Here is a 27,031-nt window from a genome sequence, read left to right on the forward strand (position 1 = left end):
CCCAAAATGATAAACTTTTTCACTTTATCTTCCTCCATCCTAATAGTCTTGCCGACATCATTAATCTTCACACTTGAAAATTAATGATATCAGTAAAATGCAATTTCATCATACTTTCATGAAAATTCCTGTTATCATGGATCAAGCATTCCTTCTTTCTTCCTTTTCTCAGCTCTGCCACTTGCCTAATGTTTCTGCCATCTCTTTCATCCTATTAAGGATTCCACATGTGCATGCTATCTCTCTTTCTCTCTCATTATAACCAACTTTTCATTCTTCACATTATCCATGCTATCATTCTTATTCTGGTCTCTTTTCCTCACTCATTCCCATCCTCCATCTCTCTGATATATCTGTTGCTTCGCTGTACTTTTACTAGTCACAACACAAATGAAATAGTGCAGGACTTGAAGGAATTGCTTGAGGCAGCAAAAGAGAAGAGTGAGGGATTTAGGAGGGTGAGTCTGTTGCCACAGTATGACAGTGAAGAGTATAGAAGGAGGGCCGTAATTGCTAATGACTTTATGCATGGATTATGCAGGAGGAGTGGTGTGGAACTTGTGGACGTATGGAGCGAGTTCGATGGGCGAAAGGATTTATATAAGGTGGATGGTTTGCATTTGAATCGATTTTGTGTACGGAAACTTGAAAAGGTGTTGTTGAATGAAGTAGAAGTGGATGGGCAGAATCAGGGAAACCAGAGTTATTAAGGGGGGGGGGGAGTAAATATGCAGGCTTTAGGGAGACAGTTGAGTGTATGAATGTGTGCAATATGCCTGAGTGAGTACGAAGGACAACAAATCAGAATGGGATAGTTAGTATAAGGCATCAAAATAGGGATGGGACAAATGGGCTTCTGCAATTCATGTATACTAATGCCAGAAGTACTAGGAACAAGAAGGAAGAATTTTTAGCCTCGGTTGGCACTTCCAGGCCACAGGTTATTGGCATTAGTGAAACATGGCTGATAGAAAATGACATAGTAAGTGGGATTGAATGTGAGGGGTATAGCATGTTCAGGAGTGACAGGGGAGAATAAAATGGGGGAAGGAGTGTTATTGATGATAGCTGATGAGCTGCAGCCAAGGAGAATAGAAGTTGAACTGCAGGATAGAGAAAAGAGCACATTTGAGGCTATTTGGTGTGAGATTGAGGCTAGCAGAACAAAATATACAATTAAGTGCTGCTATAGACCAGGTGATGGAGCAGATGGTGGAGATAGTATGCATAAGCAAATAGAAGAAATGAGTGGAAGGAGGGTAATTATTATGGGAGATTTCAACTATGGTAACACTGATTGGAAGGAGGAGAGAACACATGGGAGGAAGGAATTGGATTTTATGCAGTTATTAAGGGATAACTATCTGCAACAGCATACTAGGGGTCAGAGAGTGCTTCACCTAGTAAATGCATCTGAGAATTTGGCTGTAACGAATATGACAACATTGCCACCCATTGGTGAGAGTGATCATAGGGTCTTGACTTGGAAGGTGGCTTAAGGTGTGGAATTTACAATTAAGACAGGGTACATGTGGAATTATCAGGCTGGTAAGTATGACAAGCTTAGGAGTTTGATTGGTTCAGTGCCATGGCATGTAAAACTGCAAAGGTTGAATGTTGATAGTGCATGGGAGGTGGTTAAGAAGTGTTTGCAGGAGGCAATGGCTGACTGTACACCTAGAGTTCGAATAATAAATCAAGTAGGGGATGGATGAATAACACCATTAAGCTTGAGCTGCAAAAAAATAAACAACTATGGAAGGAATTGAAGGAGAAAGGTGACTGGCAGGCACATGAACAATATAAAGCGCAGGCCAGAAGGGTAATGAGTGTGGTAAGAAAAGCAAAAGCGGATTATGAAAGAACTTTAGCCATGCAGGCTAAAGAGAATCGCAAACAGCTTTTTCGATATGTTGCAAGTAAAAGAAAAAATATATACGGCAGAATGATTTTAAAGAATGCCGATGGTAGGGAGGTAACCGAATCGGTTGATATAGTGGAATTACTGAGTGAGCACTTTGCAAGAGTATATCATCCAGGTGGTGACATTACAGGAATGAAAGAACCAACAGCTTATATGGGAATTGTGGTGAATGAAGTGGAGGTGAATAGTCTATTACAAAACCTCAATATCAATATATCTGTGGGATTGGATGGTATACCAGCTCGTGTCGTACATGAAGCGGCTAAAGAATTGTCAGTGCCCTTGACCATTTTGTTTGAGTTTCAGGTCTGGGTTAGTCCCAAAGGGATAGAAAGAGGGGAAAATAGTTCCACTGCATAAAGGAGGCTCCAAGACTGCTGTTGTAAATTACCGACTGATCAGCATATCAGGAATTGTCAACATCTTGGATAAAATAGTAAAGAGGAAAATACAAGATTGGATAGATGAAAATGGGATACTATATGGGGGAACAGCATGGTTTTGTGAAGGGTAGATCATGCCTCAGTAACTTGCTCAAGTTTTATAACACAGTGGCGACTGAACCGGATAAGGGTAATGGGTTTATAGTGACTCTACTGGACCTTGCTAAGGCCTTTGACAGGATACTACATGGAATTCTAATCAGTAAACTGCAGCATATGGGGATGGATATAGGGTTGGTGAGATGGATAGGAGGGTGGTTGATGGAGAGATATCAGAGAGTAGTTTATTCAGGAGTAGAGTCCAAAAGACAGCTTGTGACTAGTGGTGTGCCGCAGGGTTCAGTTCTTGGACCACTACTGTTCAATTTGTTCATTAACAATATAGGAAAGGATCTGAGAGGAACTGTTCATTTGTTTGCTGATGATGTAAAGTTGAGTAGAACAATAGCGAATGCACAGGATGTCAAAATTTTGCAGGATGATTTGAATAATTTGGAGGACTGGGCTAAGGAGAATGGATGTCAATTTAATGTGGCAAAATGTAAGGTTATGCATTTTAGGGTGAAAAGATAACAGCAGAATATCATATCGGTGGAACTGTACTCCAGGAGATTGACGAGGCCAGGGATTTGAGAGTGTTGGTGGATAAGGAGTTGAAGTTTAGGAGGCACATCGCAAAAGTGGCTAAATCAGCTCACTAGGTTGCTGAAAAACACTTTAACAAGCAGAGACAAACAGGCTATTGTTCCTTTGTATCGAGCCTTGATAAAACCCCATCTAGACTAGTGTGCCCAGATATGGGTGCCAGAGTTTCTTCTTGATGGGAAGGAGGTGGAGAGGATACAGAGACGAGTGACCAAGATGATAGCAGGTCTATGGAATGAACCTTATGAGAACAGGTTGAAGATTTGTGGGTTGCAGAAATTGGTTGATAGGCAGAAAAGGGGTGATATGATTGAGACATTCAAATTACTGAAAAGTTTCTATAAGATTAATTCAGAAGATATTTTTGAGAATAGGACTGGTGGTGGGAGGACTAGGGGCCATACATGGAAGCTGGATAAGAGCGTTAGAGCTAGGTTTTTTACTTGGAGAATGGTGAATGAGTGGAATAAGCTGCCAGAGTCTGTTGGGGTCCCATGACTGTAAATGAGTTCAAGGTGAAGTATGATAGATACTGTGTGAATGCCGAATAGTTGTTCTTGACATGATGTTAGGGCCTCCCTCGATGAGTCTATGAATTCCTTGGAGTTGCCCGTAATAATAATAATAATTATTATTATGTTTTGGACTGATAATAAATGAAAAATTTCCCTTAACTCTCCAATGATGCATTTTATCTATCAGCATAAATCACATACTTTCATCATTGTCCATTACTGTAACGTCAGTTTTTACTTGCTTCCTTTATTTTCTGTATATTACCTTTCCAAAACATTGGAGATTCACAATAAGCAAAATGTACTGTTTGGTGCACCAACCCATCTATGCTATGGGTAAAAAAATTGCTATCTTCATCGATTTTTTCTGCGTCACTGAAATAAGATTTGCCAAAACAGTGATCACAGTTGTGACATACCAAACTGCAACAACTATCACGAAATGGAAAACTTTGCCGCAATGCCAATGTAAAATCACTAAATTCACACTATTCAAAAATATTCTACCTGCAAGATTAACAATGTTCCTGAGAACATAATGATCTAAATAAACACATGCATTTTCCTGTGTATTACAACAGATATAACAAGTAGTGCCTTGCATGCATACTAGTAATTTTTAAGTAACCAGAAACCACTTCAGCTTCAAAAATACTGATATTCCGTTTAAAAAACAAAAAAAATTATATTTGAAACAAACACCTTTCCCCACCATTCTCTCTGACTCCAGTTAAGAAACATAGTAAAAAATGTAGTGGCACTTCCCTAAGAATGGCCTACCAAAAATAGAGTAAAACTAATTGAATCCACACACTAAACATGGAAAAATGAGTATGTATAACAGTTCAAATAATGTCAGATTTCCTACATACATGGCTCATACACTGTATGTGTGATTTTATAATTATGGAAACTCCACAAGTCTCATTATAAAAGAAATAAGTATGCTCTTATGTCCTTAATCACTATAAAATATTGCTATCAACAATAATATATCCACCTAAAATATCAATAACAACTTTCTCATATCATTTGATTAAAAATCTGTTCTTTCAACCAGTCTATTATCTATTCCCATTTTCTCTGGACTTACCAAGGAACTATAAACTATAACATGTGGCAATCTATGAAATGCCTCCATACCATCCAAAAATATCACTGCACATGAGTTCCCATTATTCATCACGTTCTTATAAAATTCGAGTAGATTACTATATTAATACAAACCTATCTGACCACTCCAGAGGTTCCAATGTGTTTCAACCTGATTCTGTTTTCTGTTTGTGATTACTCTCTCAACTATGTGCAATGCAGCTATAGATATACATACAAAACTGATCCATTTTAGCGTTCTGACAATACTATTTTGTCCACTTTCCACTCGTTTGGGATTCTCCCTATGCCCAGTAAATAACTTCAAGAGCATGGTAAACTCATCTGCACATTACCTAAAAATATGTGTGTGATGTCAATCAATCCCATAATATTACTGACAATTTGTTCTTCCTATAATGATTGGCTGATGCACATGGAAAGTGTTAAGGAAAAAGAATGAACAAGCTGCTGTGTTCATTGAAGTGCTAAAAGTTGTATTCTTAGAGGAAATGAAACAGCATATTGCAGAGAGATGTAGATGGAATGAAACAGAACAAGAAGTTTATTCAGTAAATTATAAGTTTAGTTCAACTTATTGAACTAACTTATAATTATATATATATAATTATAACCTGGTCAATATATTAATATATTGACCAGGAGTTCAATATATTATATATATTGACCAGGAGCAGCGGCTCATTTCTATGTGATTAGAAGAAAATGGAGGAATGGTGGTAGCCAGTTCAATGGAACAGTACTTCTGCAGTAAACCTTGTTGGTGGAACTTTGCTAGAAGAGTGTTTGAAATTTGATGTTGGGAATGGTCATTGGAGGCCTGAAGTTCAAGTACACATTACAGGTGCTGCAAAGAACCAAATAATGCACTGACATTATATTAAGGGGTATAGTGACAAGTGGCACTATACTATAGAAACTGTGGCACTGAGGAAAAAATAACATCAGCAGGATGGAAGTAGCAGAGATGAGAATGCTTAGGTGGGTGTGCGGTGTGACCAGAAAGGATCGTCTGAGAAATGACTATGTCAGGGGAACAGTGAAAGTTACAAACTTAGGAGCGAAGATACAGGAGGCAAGGTTGAGATGGTTTGGTCATGTGATGAGGAGGGAGGACGAATATGTGGGAAGAAGCTTCATGCAGATGGATGTGCAAGGAAGGAGGAAGCGTGGGCAGCCAAAGAAGAGATAGAGGGAGCTGGTAGAAGAGGACTTGAGGATGAAGAACTTGGATGTTCTTCATCCTCAATCCTTGGTTGTCACCACATCCAAGACAGGAAAGTGTGGAGGAGACTCATCATCAGTGACCCCACTTAAGTGGGAGAAGCTGCAGAAGAAGAAGAAGGTATAGTGACAAGTGGAGAAACAGATTGTTTTATCACCCCATACAAACTCATAATGATTATATCCTTGGTACACTGCTTATAAGGAGAATTTTTAAGCAAAGTGAAGGTGTTAGATAATCTATAAAGTAACAAATGAAGAAAGTCCTATTTTCCTGCTACATTCTATTTGTCACCAAAAACCTTATCAAACTATGATATAAAAATATCAATCAAATACTTTTTTTAGTTTTCTTTTCATTTACTTTTAATTTTCAATTTTCCTACTAGCAAAGAAAAAGTACCTGCACCTACTGGTTTACAAAAAAAAAAAAAAAAAAAAAAAAAAAAAAAAAAAAAAAACTGCATAAATGGATTTTTGTGCTGTTTACTATCTCATCTCACACAGAACTGTTAGTTACAGAGATACATCTATATTAGTCAATTAAGGGTTTAGTTTCCATACTACAAGTGGAGAAACTAAACCCTCTGTTCCTTTTATAGTTCCTTCATTAAAAATGAATCCTTAACAAAGTTGTCTGTATAATGGCAGCAAAAACACAATAAATCTACACATTTGTAATTAATAAATATTATAAGATGCATTACAGAAGTTTATTGCAAGTTGGACTATTAATGTTCAATACCTAAATGTTGTATTACAATATGAAAATGAACGTTCATTTATTAATGGTGTATGAGAATTATTATTATTAAGATCTCCATAGAATCATATGACTCATCATGGGGGGGGGGCTATTTTAGACAACACAAAGTCTATCATATCACTCCTTAAACTCCTTCACTGTTTGGAAATGCATTCCACAGTCCAACCATCCTCCATGCAAAAAACCCACTCCTCACCCTCCTGTTCACCACTTCTATTTGCATCTTCCAGGGATGGCCATTTGTCCCAACCCTTTTCCTTTGTTCTATCATACAAAAGAACTCCACAGTGTCAACCTTGTAACTAACCCTCAACGGTTTAAATATCTCAATCATATCACCTCTCCTATCTACCGAACTTTACAGTCCACATGCCCTCAGCCTATCCTCATAACTAACACTGATATCATTTCCATTATCAAGTTGTTCTGATATAATTTGTTATTTGCCTCTGTACCCTTTTCAAAGTTAATTGATCCCCTTTAAATTCCAATGACCACATCTGAGCATGATAATCTGGATGTGGTCTGATCAGGGCTTTACACAATGGAATCACCACAGCATCCTTCTTAGTAGTGAAGCAATCCACTGGGTTACTCTTGCGACAAAGTCCCTTACCTCCTCCATTTCCTCTAGTACAGCTCCACCACCAGAGTGTGTAGCCTCCTCTCATCGACGGATCCCAAACTTAAAGATGTTATGTTTAGTTGAATTAAACTGATATCCCCATTCATTTGCCCATCTTTTCAGGTTATTAAAATCCTTCTGAAAGCTACCATATCTACACTATTAGTAATAACTGTTTCCTTGATACTGCTCCCACAAACAATTTTCTGATATCTATCAGACAGCCATTCCCCAATCCAATGACCCAATCAATACCGTAACATCTAAACCTATATTCTATAATTTACATATCAGATTATCATGTGGCATGATGTCTAATGCTTTTATAAAATCCCAAAAAAAGTATATGCTTTTTCATCTTCAACTGTTCTTTGTTACTTTATTATTAAAAAACAATCAGATTACTAAAACAAGAGCAATCTTTGACAAAGCCATGCTGACTCTCACAGATAACATTACCCTAATGCTGTAAAAGATCTCTCACTAATTTCTTCAAAATCTTAACAAGAACAAAAGAAATACAAACTGGACAGTAGTTTCACATTTCCATTCCCACCACCTTTATGCAATGGCACTATCTTACCCCAATCCAATCCTTGAGCACCTTTCCCATAAATAAAACTTCAATTTAATATACAACAAAAAAAGAAAATTAACAAAACTAAGAAATATTAAAATATAGCTATACTTTCTACAAATTAATGTTGAACAAGAAGCAAATATTTAATTACCTGTGAAAATAAAATGAATAAGGTAATACAGAGGACAATTTCTTGCACAAAAGAATATAATCATTTTGGCTCCATACCTAGGAATTAAAAATAATGAATAAACAAACAACAAGCAAATGTGATTATTGACAAAATATTTACTAATAGGAAAAAAAAACTTATATAAACAGAATAAATAATACAACCGTGAATGATTTACCTCCATGTCCCTGCACAAACCAAGCCTCAGAAAATAAATCTGCTGAGCATGTGAAATTATTCATGATAGTACTTCCACACCAACAGCAATAGCTGCTGTAAAGTACATTTTTACTAAATTCTAATCTTTATCACTTACCTTGTAAAGCTTATAACTTGATGGCTTTAATAACTGTCATAGCTAATGCTATATACTATTTCTTAAGATTTTTCATGTAGCTCCTCTAATTTCAAATCAATATAACACGGCATGCTTATTTTTCTAAGGAGCACCCCTGTATTTGAATGAGCTGGCTTTGACCTGTGATTTAGTGATTAAAACTATTATGACATAGATAATGCATTTTGAAACATATACCTTGTGATACGTTGATGATGTGTTCGCTATTTGGTCACATGGCCCGGATTCACTCCTCTCCTTCCTAACACACTTAAACAACCAACACCCTAGAATCAAGTTCACCCTGGAAAAAGAGAAAAACAATAACCTCCCCTTCCTAGACACACTAGTCACCTGCCAACCTGATGGAACCTTGGTTTTCTCAGTTTATAGAAAACCCACCCATACAGGCAGATACATTCACCAACAATCCCCCCCCCCTCACAACAATATGGAGTTATTAAGACACTATTCAACAGGGTAAGAATAATCTTCAAATGATCAAGCCCTAACCACTGAACTAAATCACATCCGTAACACTTTCTCAGCCAATGGCTACCCCCCCCCAAAAAAAAAGAATCCAAAAAATACTTAAACCAGTTATCCACAACCCATTTTCTTCCCCCTTCACAAAAAAGATTACTCTAAATCCATCACCATTTCCTACATTCGAGGCACCTCGGAAAAAATCAACAAAATCTTAAAAAAACATGACCTGACCACTTGTTACAGACCATATAGAAAAGTGGCATCCCTTATCCGCTCCACTAAAGACCAACCACTTCCCCTACAGCTACCTGGTGTATACCAGGTCCCTTGCAGCTGTAAATTGTCCTACTTTGGCCAAACAGGCAGGACAGCAAATATCAGAATCTCAGAACACAAGGCTTACATCTGATTTCACCAGTACAGCCACTCTGGGCTTGCAGACCACACTCTGGATACTCCCCACAGAATAAGATGGAAGAAAGCCACAGTAATACACCGCAGCAAGTTCAAATATGAAAGACTATTCATGGAATCAGCCTCAGCCCTTAGGAACATGCCAAACCTCAACAAATTTGGATGCATAAGACTGCCCCAAATTTGGGAAACATTTATCAGAAGAACTTCAGCCCAAAGGCCAAGAACTACCAATATAGCCCGCCAGGTGGCACCATCAGGACTTTAGGAAAAATGGTAGCTTCCTAGCTTCGGTTCTCTTTTGCTGTTATGTAGTACTTGCATGCACTTGTCTTTGTATTAAGTTCCCAAGAAGATGGCAACGTGACGTTTGCCGAAATATCGGAAAGTATATATTAAAGTTTATTTAATTTATATTTCTAGTGTACGCTGTCAATTCCTTAATTATTAGTTATCATGTTTAACCGGCGTATAAGCCTCTCTACAAGAATTTTTCTATTACTGATTCTTGGTTTAATTCTTTCATAATTTCTTTGTTTCTTTTGTGATCAAATAGAGTATACAGTCATCCCTCGACTTACATCCATTTGAGTTATATCCTTTCGAAGATATGTCCGTGATCCCATAAGGGAATAAAGAACATTTTCGGCTATACTTTCGAACAAGACACAAGCAAGCGTAAGGTAAAGCATGCACAGTGGCAACAGCGTTTCCAGCGGCAACCTCCCTCGGCAGTAGGCACGTGTCTTCAACCATTCTTCTGTTGTTCTTGTTGAGAGGCTTATACGCTGGTTAAACATGATAACTAATATTTAAGGAATTGACAGCGTATACTGGAAATATAAATTAAATAAACTTTAATATATACTTTCCAGAAAGTATATATTAAAGTTTATTTCATTTATATTTCCAGTATACGCTGTCAATTCCTTAAATATTAGTTATCATTCCTCTGTTGAATTTCTGTTTGAGAAATGGGTTATTTGTGCATTTATTGTTAAATATTTCATGATATTTTGTGTAACATCACCCCTGTACGCCCAATTAAAAAGCTTAGTGAAGAATCACAGAAAAAGAGGCAAGCAACTGATCTTGAAACAAAGTTTCAAGTCACAAAGCAACATGAAGCTGGTAAGCCCGTCAATGTGATCGCACATAACTTCGGATAGTCTCATTCTACAGTGACGACCATTTTGAAAAATAAGGATAAAATCATCTAGGCTGGGAATGGATCTGCTTCCATTAAATTGACGATAGTGACGAAGCAAAGACAAGGTTCTATCAGTGATATGGACAAACTACTTGCATCATGCATAGAGGACCTGAACCAAAAACGATTGCCCCTTAGCACTGTGACCATAACTGCTAAGGCACTAAATCTCTTCAACATGCTGAAGAAGAAAGCAGGGCCCGATTATGAATACGAGTTCAACACTTCTTCTGGTTGGTTCATGAGATTCAAGCAGCATTCTGTGCTCATAATGTGAAAATGTATGGGAATCTGTAAGTGCTTAGAAGGCTGCTAAGAAGTTTGTGGAAAAATTGGATAAAATTATTAAGGAGGAAAATTATTTGTCCCAGCAGATATTTAATACAGATGAGAGAGCCTTGTTTAGGAAAAAGAAATGCCCGAGCGGACATTCATCCACAAAAAGGTACAATCTATACATAATTTTAAAGCTCTTAATGCCCGTATTATGATTCTTATGGGTAATGTGGCTGGATATAAACTGAAACCATTTGTAATATGGCACAGCGAGAATCCACGAATCTTCAAAAATATTAAGAAGCATACTCCCAGTTCATTATCTGAGCAAAAAGAAGTCGTGGGTGACTCAAAAATTATTTGAGAATGCCTTAATCAACTTTTATGCGAGTGAAATGGAAAGATATTGTGTAAAAGAAAATGTAGAATTTAAAATTTTATTAATGCTAGTAATGCTCCAGGTCATCCATCTTATACGTCTTAAAGCAGTGATCTTCACCAACTTCAAGGTCATGCTTCTCGCTCCAAATACTACTTCATTGATCCACCCAATGGATCAGTGAGTTCTTGCAGTGTTTAAGGCTTATTATCTACGGAGAACTTTTTCACCAGCCAGTTCTGCTACTTAAGGAAATGACTAGACTCTCATGTAATTCTGGAACGCATTCAATATTTATCATGCTATTAAAATTATTGCTGTGGCTTGGGACGAAGTGACCTCTCAATGTATGAGTGGCATATGAAAAAAAAAAAAGACATTACAAAGGTTTGTGTATGATTTTGGAAGTTTGTAATAGAGAGCCTAGCAAACAATCTGAATCTCAAAGTGAATGATAACAACATAATTCAACGTATCTGTACTTTACTTTGAACTCATTCACAGTCATGGCACCCACAACAGACTCTGGCAGCTTATTCCACTGATTCACCACTCTCCAAGTAAAAAACCTAGTTCTAACACCCTTGCTAACTACACTCTTGCTCAGTTTCATTGGATCGCCCCTAGTTCTCCCACCACAACAATATTCTGAAAAATTTCCTCTGAATTAATCTTGTAAAAACCCCTCAGGAATTTGAATGTCTCAATCATATCACTCCATTTCTGTTCATTTCATAGATCAGCTACCATCTTCGTTACTCGCCTCTGGATCCTCTCTACCTCCTCCCCATCACCAAGAAACCCTGGCGTACAGATCTGTGCACAGTAGTCAAGATGAGGTCTTATCAGGGCTAGATAAAGAGTAACAATAACATACTTGTCTCTGCTTGTCAAAGTATTCTTCAGTAACCAAGTGATCTGATGAGCTGCTTTAGACACTTCTGCTATGTGCCCCTTAAACTTTTACTCCCTATCCACTAACACAGGGTTTCCCAACAACAGTTTAGAAAACTCCGTGTTAAGGTGAATAAGTGTTCCACGAGAAGTTCTCCTGGAATTTGACATTTTAGTTTCCTAAAAATGTTTTAGTTTTGGCATTTTTCATGAATAAATAATTTATAGTGGAAATATTCTGAGGAGAATAATATTCATGAATATGTCAAAAAGCTCAGACCCAGAAGGCCTAATAACTTGTGTATCGTTAATTTTCACACATCGAAACCTTTCAACATTTAGGAAAGGGAATACAGCTGTTCATGACTAGTCATAAAAATGGCGTGCAAGCGGGATTATAATAATGAGCAGCGTATCCTCTGTTCTCAAAACTGAAGGAAATGACATCTGTGTAGCAAATGTTAGTGACCAAGCGGCATATTTTTAAACATGGAAATATTCATGAATTATCATTAATTTTCACACATTGAAATCTTTCAACAATTGGGAAAGAGAATACCGCTGTTCATGACCGATCGTAAAAATTGCCTGCAAGCCGATTACAACAATGGGCAGCATATCCTCTGTTCTCAAAACAGAAAGAAATAACATCTGTTGCAAATGTTAGTGACCGATCAGCAAGGAAATATAAATAAAATTTTTCCACTGAAACTGATGATCAAGGTAGTCTGTATCCAGTTCTCAAACCTAGTAATACTGAATACGTTCTTCGCAAGTTTGTATTGTAGGGAGAAAGTTTCGAAACCATAGTGCTGTGATTTTTTAAAAGTAATATTATTATTTATTATTATTATTATTATTATTTGACACCTTCAGGGAGTCCAAAGACTCATCGTAATAGGCCTGCAGATTTAAATTTCAATATGAATAAGAGACAAGGAACTTTGTTAAATTTTGGTATTAATAAATCTCTTATAGAAGATGTTTGTGACACAACAGATAGTGAGTCATCCATCACCAGGATGTACAAAAGGAGGGGAAAACTACCAGCACACAGGAGAAAAAGTGTGCATTCACTCGTAAGTACTTCTATTATAAATTTTTGGGGATTAGAATGGGAGATGTCAATGAAAATCAGCACAAATTAATATATGATGTTTATGTTTAATTATTAATTAATAATTAATGATCAATTAATAATAAAAAATCAGCTAAATTAATAATTAATTATTAATTAATACATTACAAAATAACCAAGGTGTTCATTGAAAATTTCAGGATTTGTGAAGTGTTCCGTCGTAGAAAAAGTTTGGGAAACCCTGCACTAACACTCCAAGTCCCTGGCTTAGTCAATTTCCTGGAGTACAGTTCCACCGATGTGGTATACTGCTAATAACACTGGCCAACAAAAAAAAAAAAAATTTTCTGCTGATTATGATCTGACACTTTTTTTTTACTAATTTGGGTGCGCTGATTTCAAATATCAAACCCATTTTTCATCAAGTTTTTCCTCTATGGCATTTTCTTTTTGCTAATTTGTAAGTTTTTGATAGTTTTAAGGAGGCAGTACTATTTAGAGGATCAAAATAATTGATCTTTTAATATTATTTTCTGAAAGTATGTACTTTTAAAAATCTGTTCCTAACTTTTTATCAAGAAATTCGAAAAATTCCCGAAGATATAGCCTATTATTCAAAGCGGTGCACAGATCAGAATCAGAGTGCTTACCACTCTCGCTTGTTAGTAAACGAATAAATGCGTAAGAACCTGCAACGGCACGTACTGGCGCTTTGAATGCGAGAGAGGCCGAAAACCGACCTAATACGTTTAGGTGATGAAAAGTAGGCGATGACAACTGCCTAAAACAAATGAATGCTATATGCGTCATAGCGGACAAAGACGATCGAAATTAGTCAATCGCTAATCGATCATGAAATTATGATGAGGGCTTATAACGTTTCAATAAAGCCTCTGGTTTTTTTTGTCTTCTTAATTGCATGTTAGTCGGCAGTGAAGAAAATACATTATGTCTACTACTCGAAATTGTGTCAATAGTGTAGATTCCTTCTGCTACATTTGTGGCAGCTTTACTGTTCCCAGTCAAAGGACAAATATCACTGATTTTGTTAAGAAAGTGTACTTTGCATACTTTGGCGTAAAACTTGCAGATGAGGACAAGTCATGGGCTCCAAATAAAGTGTGTAAGTCATGTGTAAAAAATTTACGACAGTGGAGCAGGGGAAAATGCTAAAAATTAGCTTTTGGCATTCCAATGATTTGGTGTGAACCAAAAAATCACGTAGACGATTGCTATTTTTGTTTAGTTCAGACTTCTGGCTATAATAAGAAGAATAAGAAAAAAATTGTGTATCCAAATCTCGACTCAGCAATTCGGCCAGTTGCTCATTTCAATGAAATAGCCGTGCCAATTTATAAAGGACTTCCTTTACTTGAGAACGAGCATGATCGGGATATGCCAGATGTTCTTGAGGAACAAGACCCGGATGTTGATTTAGACAATCAAAATTTAATTTCTAGTTCTGGACCGCAACGTTTTACTCAAGCGGAATTGAATCACTTAGTAGGATATTTGGGCCTATCAAAGGAATTATCGGAATTGTTAGCTTCAAGACTAAATGAAAAAAACTTACTGGAGCAAGATACGAAGATAACTTTTTTATCGTAGCAGGGAAAGTAATCTTGTACAATATTTTAAACACGAGTGTGGGTTTGTTTACTGTAACAATGTGTCAGGTTTACTAACTGAAATGAGTGTTGTACAATATCATCCAAATGAGTGGCGTTTATTTATCGACAGTTCAAGCAGAAGTCTCAAGTGTGTCTTACTACACAATGGGAATGTATATGGCTCAATTCCTATTGGCTATTCAGTCCACTTAAAGGAAACATATGAGGACATTAAAAAGATTCTGAAGTTATTAAAATATACAGATCATAACTGGATCATCTGTGTGGATCTTAAAATGGTGAACTTTTTACTTGGCTTTCAAAGAGGATATACAAAGTTTCCGTGTTTTCTATGCTTCTGGGATAGTCGAGCTAGAAACCAACACTGGAGTCAGAAACACTGGCCTTTTAGAATATCCTTAAATGTTGGAGAACAGAATGTTATAAATCAACCTTTAATTGACAGAGAAAAAATCATTTTTCCACCTCTACACATCAAACTACGTCTTTTGAAGCAGTATGTTAAAGCTTTAGATTTACAAGATGACTGTTTCCAATACATATGTGAAAAATTTCCACAACTTAGTTATGAAAAAATTAAAGCCAGTGCATTTGATGGACCGCAAATTAGAACTTTAATGAGAGACCCAAATTTCATTAACTATATGAACGAAACTGAGAAAGAGGCCTGGACTTCATTTATGATGGTTGCGAATAATTTTCTTGGAAACAAAAAAGCATGCAATTACAAAGATCTAGTGGAAACAATGCTTGAAAATTTCCAGGGCCTAGGTTGCAACATGAGCATAAAGCTTCATTTCCTATACAGTCATCTTGATAGATTTCCCGAGAATTTAGGTGCTGTAAAATAAATTTATTTTAATCCTTTATCCAAGTGTGAGCAAACAAAGTTTGCGCCTGAAAGTATCTTCAGGACTGGGTTAAGGTGGTACACACCAGGGCAACTCGTTGCAAAGGTGAAGCAAGCTACCAACACTCCTATCTCAGTATCTCCTATAATGCAAAACACATCTCCTTGCGGATATGTCTAATGTTATGCATTAAGGGAAGGGCCACTACCCAGACTAGTTTCGACCTTTATTGAGGTCTCTTCAGTGGGAGCCAGGCCCAAGTGGAGATATCAGGCAGAAGCATTAGCAGGTCATCTCTACCTATAGGAATTCAGGCGCAAACTTTGTTTGCTCACACTTGGATAAAGGATTAAACTAAATTTATTATACTCCAACCAAGTGAAAAATAAACTTTCAACATCTTTCTCTAAATCCAGAGTAAATTATTAAAAAAGGGTGGCACACCAATTGGCAATTCCTATAGGTAGAGATGACCTGCTAATGCTTCTGCCTGATATCTCCACTTGGGCCTGGCTCCCACTGAAGAGACCTCAATAAAGGTCGAAACTAGTCTGGGTAGTGGCCCTTCCCTTAATGCATAACATTAGACATATCCGCAAGGAGATGTGTTTTGCATTATAGGAGATACTGAGATAGGAGTGTTGGTAGCTTGCTTCACCTTTAGGTGCTGTAAGCGATGAATAAGGCGAAAGATTTCATCAAGACTTAAAAACTATGGAAGATCAGTAGCAAGGAAGATGGGATTCTCACATGATGGCCGACTACTGTTGGAGTATTCAAAGGGATTGCCAAAACTGAACACATAGCAGAAATTCCTACAAACAAAAATATATTCCCTGAAACTCGTGTAATTAAAATTGTTATTTTTTTATAAATATTCTTGTAATTTTTAATGAATATTGTTAAGTAGTTATGTATCTAATTATCGGCCTCTCTCGCATTCAAAGCGCCAGTATGTGCCGTTGCAGGTTTTTACGCATTTATTCGTTTACTAACAAGCGAGAGCGGTGAGCACTCCGATTCTGATCTGTGCACCGCTTTGAATAATAGGCTATATCTTCAGGAATTTTTCGAACTTCTTGATAAAAAGTTAGGAACAGATTTTTAAAAGTACATACTTTCAGAAAATAATATTAAAAAATCGATTTTTTTGATCCTCTAAATAGTACTGCCTCCTTAAAACCATCAAAAACTTACAAATTAGCAAAAAGAAAATGCCATAATGGAAAAACCTGATGTGATAGAGAAAAATGGGTTTGATATTTGAAATCAGCACCCCCAAATTAGTAAAAAACAAGTCTCATATAAAAGTAAGCAAAAATTGTGTTGGACTGTGTAATCTTTCACTCCAAAATGCATAACCTTACACTTTGCCACATTAAACTGACATCCATTCCCCTTAGCCCAGTCTGCCAATTCTATCCAAATCATCCTACAAAATTTTGACGTCATTTGTATTTACTATTGCTCTACCCAACTTTGCATCATTGGCAAATAACTGAACAGTTCCTCTCAGATCTTTTCCTATATCACTAATGAACAAATTAAATAGCAGTGGTCCAAGAACAGAACCCTGCACAATACTAGTTACAGGTCTTCTTTTGGACTTTACTCCTGAATAAACTACTCTCTGATATCTCTCCATCAATCACCCTCCTATCCATCCCTATGTGCTGCAGTTTACTGATCAGAATTCCATGTGGTATCCTGTGCAAAGGCCTTTGTAAAGTCCAGCAGTATCACTGTAAACCCATTACCCTTATCCAATTCAGCCATCACTGTATTTTAAAACATGAACAAGTTACCGAGGCATGATCTACCCTTCACAAAACCATGCTGCCCCCCCCCCATACAGTATCCCATTTCCATGTATCCATTCCTGTATTTTGCTCTTGACTAACTTCTCCAATACTTTGACAACGACTCCTGATATGCTGATCGGTCAGTAATTTGCAACTGACAATTCCTTTGCTGCTTCACGTAAGACTCGAGCCAGTATACCATCCAATCCCACAGATGTATTTACATTAAGGTTCTGTAATATGCTATTCACCTCCATTTCATTCACCTCAGTTCCTGTATAAGCCATCGGTTCCCTCATTCCTGCAATATCACCACCTGGATGATGTACTCTTGCAAAGTGTTCACTTAGTAATTCTACAATTTCGACTGATTTGGTTACCTTCCTGTCATTAGCATTCCTTAAAATCATTCTGTCGTATATTTTTTCTTTTACTTGCAGCATATCGAAAGAACTGTTTGGGATTCTCTTTAGCCTGCATTGCTAACTTCCTTTAATAATCTGCTTTTGCTTTTCTTACCACCCTTAGTTACCTTTCTCACCTGTGCCTTGTACTGTTCATGTGCCTGCTGGTCACCTTTCTCCTTGCATTCCCTTCACAATTGTTTCTTTTTTTGCAGCTCAAGCTTAATGGTGTTATTTATCCATTTAACTCCCACTTAATTTACCCTCCTGACTCTAGGTATGCAGTCAGCCATTACCTCCCTCAAACACTCCTTTACCACTTCCAATGCACAATCAACATCCAGCCCTTCCAGTTTTACATGCCATGACACTGATCTAAGCAATCTCATAAGCTTGTCATACTTACCAGCCTGGTAATTCCACATATACTCTGTCTTAACTGAAAATTCCGCACATTTAACCACCTCCCAGGTAGACCATATGATCACTCTCACCTATTGGTGGCAACGTGGTCATGTAAGTTACAGCCAAATTACTAGATACCAAATTACTCAGATGCAATTACTAGATCGAGCACTCTTGAACCTCTAATATATTCCATTATATGCTGTCTCAGGTAGTCCCCTTAGTAACTGCATAAAATCCATTTCCTTACTCCCATGTGTCATCTCCTCCTAATGAATGTTCCCATAGTTGAAATCCCCTATAATAATTACCTGTCCTCCATTCATTGAGTCATTTGCCAATGCATACTATCTCCATCATCTTTTCCATCCCCTGGTCTATAGCAGCACCCAAATGTATATTTTGTTCTGCTGGTCTGAATCTCACACCAGATAACCTCAAACGTGCTATTTTCACAGTCCTGCAGTCAAACTTCTATTCTCTTTGACTGCAGTTCATCGGTTTAACATCACTAACACTCGTCGCCCATTCTTTTTTCTCTATCCTTCTTGAACACACTATACCCTTCACATGTCTCACTAATGCCAATAACCTTTGGCCGGAATGAGCCAACCAAGGCCAAAAATTCCTCCTGCTTGTTCCTAATTTAGCTACATGGCCAGTAGGAGGAAAAATGATTGTGGAAGAATGACATTGTGGGATAGAAATGGGAATAGAGTGACTGATGCGGAGGACATAGTGGGATTGTTCTATGAACACGGAGTATTTCATCCTGGAGGACTAAATTTTAATACTAGAGGGATAGGGCAGGTTTGAGGTTTAGAGGTGCAGGAGGAGAGTGTGTGTTCCAAATACTGGGTACTCTGGATGTCAGTGGATGGTATTTCACCACGGGTTTTGAGAGAATGTGCTAAAGAACTGACAGCTCCTTTCACCTGGCTTTTCAGTGAAAAGCCAGGTGAAAGGAGCCTATGAAAGGAAAGTGATCACATGGTGAAAGGTGAAAAGCCTGGCTATGGGAAAGGTGCCCAGGGAATGGAAGGTAAGATAGTGCCATTGCATCAAGGCGGTAAAAAACTCGAAGTGTCTAATTATAGGCCAGTCTGTGTGTGTCATCAGTTGTTGTTAAGATCTTGGAGAAAGTAGTGAGGGACCATATACAGCATTGGGCAGATGAGGGTAATGTTATCTGTGAGAGTCAACATGGATTTGTTAAGGGGCGCTCTTGTTTTAGTAATATGCTAGCCTTTTATAATAAAGTTACAAGAGCATTAGATGAGGGAAAGGCATATACTGCAATTTTCTTAGACTTAGCGAAGGCATTTGACAGGGTGCCACATGATAAGCTGATATTTAAGTTGCAGCACATGGGTTTGGAATTCAGGTTGGTCAACTGGATTCAGGATTGGCTATCCGATAGGTAGCAGAGAGTTGTGTATGGTGGGGCAGTTTCAAGGAGGCAGAGGTTTACAAGTGTGGTCCCACAGGGCTCAGTACTGCGACCTATATTGTTTAACCTTTATATCAATGACATTGTCAGTGGATTGCAGGGGGATATTCAGTTGTTTACAGATGATGCGAAGCTGGGAAGGGTTATTAGTAATAGTGTAGATGTGGTAGCCTTGCAAGAGGATTTGAATAAGCCAGACAGATGGGCAAATGAATGGGAGTGTTGGTTTAATGCAGCAAAATGTAAGGCCTTGAGGTTTGGGAAACATCGATGGGACACTGCATACTCTATGGGAGGAGTTATACTGGAGGAAGTAGGGAAGACAAGAGATCTGGGGTTGATGATTGATAGAAACCTGAAATTTAGGGGACATATTGCAAAGATGGTGAAGGTAACATAGAGGATTGCTGCAATAATAAGAAGGACGCTGACCTGCAGAGATAAAACAGTTATCATTCTATTGTATAAGACCCTGATCAGACCACACTTAGATTACTGTTGTCAGATTTGGTCCCCAGGATTTGAAGGGGATAAATTAACTGTGGAAAAGGTACAGAGGTGGATAAGGATTGTACAATGTTAGTTATGAGGATCGGCTGAGGGAATGTGGACTGCAGAGTTTGGTAGATAGAAGAAGGAGAGGTAATATGATTGAGACTTTTAAACTGTTGAGAGGTGGTTAGGATTGACACCGGTTAGTTCTTTCACGTGTTGAACAGCAGGAAGGAGTGATGACAAGGGGCCATCCCTGGAAGTTACGAGAGAGTGAGGAGTGGTTTCTTTGCTTGGAGAGTAGTTGAACCGTGAAATGCATTGACTGATAGAGTGGTGAGGGTGAGAACGGTCAATGAGTTTAAGGAGTGATATGATAGACTGTGTTTCCTAGGAGGGACCTCCCGCGATGAGTCTTGATAGACCTTGTTTCCTAGGAACAATCGCCCACGATGAGTCTTTTGACTCCATGGAGGCCTGAATAATAATAATGATGATGATAATGATCCTGGCATTAGTGTACATAAAGTGCAAAAAGCCCCCTAGGACCACCCCTATCTCGACAACTTATACTAACCATCCCATTCTGGTTTGTTACCATTGGTACTACTCAGGCATATTATACACATTCTTACACCCAACTGCCTCACTGATGTCTGCATATCCACTCAACACACACACACACAGAAAAAAAAAAGCTTTTGTTTCCCTGATTCTGCATATCCACTTTCACTTCATTCAACAACAATTTTTCCAGTCTACGAACACCAAACCCATTCAGATGCAAACCATAAGTCCTTTGTATAAGTCCTTTCGTCCATCAAACTCACTCCACAAAGTCCACCCCACTCCTCCTGCATAACCTACACATCAAGTTGTTCACTATTATGGCCCTCCTTCTCAACTCTACTCTGTCCTACCATGCCAACAAACTCACTATCTTAACCCTCTCACTCTTTTCTTTTGCCATTTCAAAGAGTCAAAAGACTCTTCACAGAAGGAACAGAGTGATATACAAAGGTCATCAAGCTGTGCTTTAAACTCATTCAATGTGTCTGCATTCACCACATTCTCAGGCAATTACATTCCAGTCACCAACCACACTCCAAACAAAAAGCCTACTCCTCACTGTTTTGCTTGTGCTCACACCCTCTTTATAGAGTTTCCAAGGATGGCCTCTTGTTCTTCCCCATTCTATGAGAAATTTCTTTCACATTAACCTAGCAGCAACACCTGACCAACATATATGTCTCAGTCATATCTCTTTCTTCTTCCTATTCATGAAGTTTTGCAAACTGAAGTCTCTCAATCTGCCTTCATACCTTACATTCCATACACACCAAATTACCACTTCAGTGAATCTTCTCTGGATTCTTTCTAATGAAATTAATGATGAAAACTGGGTGACCAAATCTGTGCATGATATCCATATGATGCTTAATCAATGTCATACAATAGAACCATGGCTTTGCTATTTCTGTATGTCAAGGTCCTCTGCATCATTGCTATAATCCCCTGTGATAACTTCACAACGTGTGCAAAGTGACTCCTGAACTTCAGGGCCTTGTCCACCACCACTCCCAGATTTCTCATCTCCTCTACCGCCTTCAATATATCCCCACCAAGTGCATACTTTGCATCTCCTATCACTGCTTTGCAAATTTCAGAACCTTACACTTTGCAACATTTGAACCGATAGTTCCGCTCACTTGCTCGCTCATAATTTATTCAAGTCTTCCTGTAAAGCTATAATATCCACTTGAACTTCTCATTGTTCTCCCCAGTTTTGCATCATCTACAAACAGTTACATATCTACAGTTATACCTATCCCAAAGTTGAACAACAAGGACCCCAAAACAGACCCTGGAGTACACCATTAGTGAGTTGCTCTTTCTAGATACTGTATCCCCATATCCTGTCATCTGCATCCAGGAGGATGGCTACTATGGGTCTCCACTGATTTCTGTCTTTGGATGCTCTCTGCACAGTTCAAGCCCAGACCGTCCTTTATGTTTTTCAACCATGTGTTGCTATCTTCCTTACTTTTGCTTGGCTTCAAATTTCCCCCCTAATAAATCTTTTTTAAAAAAAAACTTTCAACCTCACAATATGATCCACATATTGATTGATTTCGCAATTTCTATTCTTCTCCTAATCGATATTTTGCATTTTCCATTCTTTGTAATTAAGTGTCCTAAATAAGTGTAACATTTGACTTGTTCTATAATTTCGTTTTCTACTTTAATTTTTAACATTAGGGTATATTTTGTACATTCCTTGGGGGTATATGTCAGGAATTTGATGATGATCTACATTTTTTTCTGCTTACTATCATAATTCCAGTTTTTTTTTGGAATTTAATGTAAGGCTATATTTTTGCTATGTGTATATTTGCTTTATTAACTTCTGCAATCTTTCTCAGCAATCAATATAGTATCATCTGATAGCAAAGATTATTTATATGTCATTCCTGTCTAATCTTTTCTTTATTAATATTTCTATTAATGTCTTATGGTGAACACTCGTTCTTTATTATAATCTATGAAACAAAGATAAACATCTTTCTGCATTTCCAGTTTCTTTCCATTATCATTCTGATATTGAAGATACGCTTTTGTGTTCCTCTGTTTCTCGTAAATCCACTTTGGACATCTATTATTATTATCATCATTATTTTGGATTTTGATTTTTGCTGTTTTTGATTTTATTCTTTCCAATATAATTCCAATATAATTTCCATTATACTTCCAATATAACCACTCCACAGCCAAAAGGTTGCAGGTTCGAATCCCGCCATAGGCATGGATGTTTGTGATTGTCTATGGAAATACTAGTGGCGGTGGTCGGCGATAGATGGTGTTCGTGTGGTTGCAGTCAATTGGTGGATTGTGAGTGGTGGAGACAGAGTTATAGAGTGGATGCCCTCCCTCGATGAGTCTTTGGACTCCTGGAGGTGACAAATAATAATAATAAAAAATTCAAAATAGTAATATTATTACATAGTTCATTAGGCACTTATTGGTCTGTAATCTTTACATTCAACTGCTCCAGCCATTTTTGGGATGTCTATAAAGATATAATTCCTGAGTTTCTTAGGAACATATCCACTTTTATAAATTTGTTCCTAATGAACTTAGGAATGTAATACTATGTCAGGATGACATTCATACAGAAATGCTAAAGGCCATGAAAATGGAATAGAAAAGCTAAGGAACTATTTAATTTTCATGTCCATTAGCATTTCTGTATGAATGTCATCTTGACATAGTGCTTTTCCTGTCTTCATGTACTCAGCTCTTAATATTTCTTCTTTTAGTAATGAAGAACCATCTTCGAAACTGTTAAACTCTAGTATTATGTCTCTCTCTCTCTCTCTCTCTTCATCTCTGAAACGTATTCAACCCACCTTTTCTTAACTTTTTCTGTTTCAAATAACATTTTGCCATTATTGCTGTTTTGATTGACAAATTCAGTGGAGAATCACAGTTAATTAAGGAGAGACAGACTGTTTTTAAAATCTGCTTTTGCTCTTAAAACTCCCCCTAATTTGAATAAATATGGTTGCATAAAACTTCCCAAAATATGGGAAACATTAATACTTTGAGATCTCAATATTTATATCCTAGGCTGCTGACAAGTGCCCCACCTAGTTAAGATTCTTGTTTTTCATCCATGCAATTCGCTTAGTCTGCCTTTGTGTGTGTGTGTGTGTGTGTGTAAGCACATATTACAAGTCTCATTTTGTGTTTTTTTCTGACAATCTCTCTGTAACTGAAATGAAATATTGGAAGAATTAAATACTATTTTTAATCCTTTCCTAGTGCTGTTTCACTCCATTAAACTTTTAACATAAGCCATCCTCTCCCATTTCCTCTACACTCGAGCTCCTCATGATTTCACACTGATGTAGATGAAATGCCCTCATGAGTTGTTCACTGAATTGGTGGTGGGTTGAATAAAGGTGGTGGATTGCCAATCCACCACCTTTATTCATTAACATCTTACCATAATCATTCTTCCCTTTACTTTCCACATATCACAAATGCTCATTTTTGCTCATACTATAATATTAATTTCCTTACAAACTGAGTTGAGTCACTTTCCTGGTCTGCTCTTTATATTCTTCAGGCAAATGATTATTACCACCATTCATCTTATGCTGTCTCCACACAACTTCCTTCTTCCAAAATCTATGTATAATCTCTTCTTTCATCTATTTGACACCTATAATTCTGAACTTTGGAATACATTCACCTATTGATATTGTTAAATATCTCTTGGTCAGCGACCAAGCAGCATTTGCCTTCTTCCTAAGCTATCTCTTAAGACTCTCATAATTACCAGTTGTAGTTTCACATATATCCCTCACAGAAGTCTTCATATGGTAACCACCCAGGTGATCACAGTATCATTTTCCAATGAAACGATTAGATCAAAGACTCAATTCTCTGTGACATACCATCTTGGGTGGTATGTCACAAGGACTTAAGAAATTTATTTTCATAATGCACAAAAGCCATCTCTTCAATCTATATATCATAATTAAAATAACCCATAATGATTACCTCTCCCTCGTTTACTAATCCAAGTTGCTTATACATTTCTTCATCACCACCCCACATTCCTTAGCTTATAGCAACAACCAACTAAATGTCTCTACCTGTCAATCTCCATCTCAAGCAAATTGCTTCAAAACCATTGATACTATTTCACTCTTCCATCTCCACTTTATGCAGACAAAATTCTCCTGCTATCATACTAGGCTCTGTAGTAGGACCACTACTATTTAATTTGTACATTAATGATATAGTAGAAAATTTGATGCAGGATATTCAGTTATTTGACAATGATGCAAAACTTGGGAGGGTAATAGCTGATAAAGATGATGTAGATATCTTACAAAATGATTAAAATAAATTGGCAGTGTGGGAAATGGACAATGATTGTGAATTCAACAATGTTGTAAAATGTAAGGTAATGCAATCCAGGATGAAAAGATTACACACTTCGTATCATGCCAATAGTAACATTTACAGAAAACTGATGAGGCTAGGGATCTGGGGGTGATGGTGGATAGAGATTTGAAATTTGAAAATAAAGATTTGCAAGAGTTGGCAAAATAGCTCAGAGGATTACTTGGATGCTGAAGAACACACTGACAAGTAAAAATAGGTGGGTTATTATTCCTCTTTATAAGGCTACGATTCAGCCACACGTTGACTACAGTGCACAGCTTTGGTCACCTGCATTTCTTTAGGATCGGGAAGTGGTGGAGAAGATTCAGAGAAGAGTGACCAAGCTGGTGACATGTCTGTAGAATGTTCCCTATGAGGATAGATTATAGGTGTGTGGATTGCAGAGTTTAACTGATAGGCAGAGAACAGGGGATATGACAGAAACTTATAACTTGCTAAAGGGATTCTATAAGATTGACACAGAAGAAATTTTTCAATATATGGGGAGTCAGGGAGAAAACATGGGGTCACACTTGAAGTTGTCTAAGAATGTGGTTAGTAAGAGTGTGCAGACTAGGTTCTTTACTTGGAGAGTGGTGAATGAGTGGAATGGAATGCCACAGTTGTGTTAATGGATAGAGTGGGTCTCCTGCAATAAGTCTCGACTCCATAGAGCAGGGGGTGTTCAACTCATCGATCGCGATAGACTGGTCGATCACAGAGATTTTTGGTCGATCTCTTGTGTATTCCTCCTTACAAATTTAATTAAAACTGAAAACATAATATTTTATTTATCATTATTTTGTATTATTTTTAATTCGCTTTAAGTGTATTGCTATTGTTTATTTATTTTTCGTTAAAATTGTCAAATCAATAATTTTCTTATAAGTCTGGGTAAATGAATTATTTTGGATCAGTGGAAGTCAAACAGCGAGCCGAGTGAATACGATTATAAGCAAAGTGTAAAAACTCGATTGTAGCTTAAATATTAAATATTCCCAAGCGCATTACATCGATTTTTTACTTAGGTTAAGTCCCATGTGAATATTGTAAAAAAATAAACTTTGTTTGTCTCGGTATAGTTTGTATTAGATGTTTTTGTAAATAACTCTTTTGAAGCTAACTGCATATACCGCTTTAATAAGAATATGTTAGAGTGTTAAAAACAAAGGCAATGTTTTTGTCGCCGAAGCTGTACATGGCGGCATTAGAAAGATTGTTATTGAAACTTGCTTGTAAGAGAAAGGCTTGCAGGCTCTAAGTGTAGACATCTCCGAAGTCAGTCAGAAAGAGTTCAAACAACTTTCCGATGGCCGGCAACTTACAATCAAAAGAAAGCGGAGAGAACAAAAGGCGTGCCAAACTTGAAACTTAAGATGAAATATTCATACGGATTCTTTGGGGGTTGCCAAACTTCAAGCGAGGTCTCAGAGTAGGCCTAATAAAAAGGGACTGAAGCAAGCAGAAGGGGTCCCGGTTCCAGAATTGCTGTCAGAGAGGAGGCCACCTGGTCCAGAGTCGCCGTCAGAGATACTGCCTGGATCCATGTTGCTTGAGAGAGGAGTTTCCTGCTTCCAGAAAGGAGCTTCTCTGTTCGAGAGAGAGAGAGACTACTTCTAGGCCACAGACAAGGTTTCAAACTGCCGAAAGGAAGAGTTCCAATTGCCGGAGAAAAGTTTCCAGGCCAGGTTAATGTCAGACATTCACCAGTGCATTGCGTTTTCATTACAATTTGATGAATCAAATGACTTCACTGATATTGCTCAGTTAATGGTATTTATTTGCATGGTATTTCAAGATTATTCAAGTAAAGAACTTTTGAAAATTATATCATTATTGGGAAGGACTAGGGTAGAAGACATTTTTTCAGCATTTGATGAATTTGTGAAACAACACAAACTTCTGTTTTTTAAACTTGTGTCTATTACTACCGATGGTGCTCCTGCAATGATAGGT

General features: G+C 37.5%; 1 protein-coding gene across 2 annotated transcripts in view; it reads right to left on the reverse strand.

Annotated features, from left to right (window-relative positions):
* nSMase (neutral sphingomyelinase) overlaps window positions 1-27,031 on the reverse strand; it is a 267,133-nt gene that overhangs the window by 177,416 nt on the left and 62,686 nt on the right. For both annotated transcript variants that reach the window (XM_090407940.1, XM_090407941.1), the window contains exon 3: window positions 7,987-8,063. In XM_090407940.1, the coding sequence (XP_090264066.1) occupies window positions 7,987-8,063 (77 nt within the window). The remainder of the gene's footprint in view (window positions 1-7,986; window positions 8,064-27,031) is intronic.

Source organism: Typopeltis vanoorti, chromosome 18, assembly GCF_054136105.1.
Source record: "Typopeltis vanoorti isolate ZY-2024b chromosome 18, IOZ_Tvanoo_1.0, whole genome shotgun sequence".
NCBI lineage: Eukaryota > Metazoa > Arthropoda > Arachnida > Uropygi > Thelyphonidae > Typopeltis > Typopeltis vanoorti.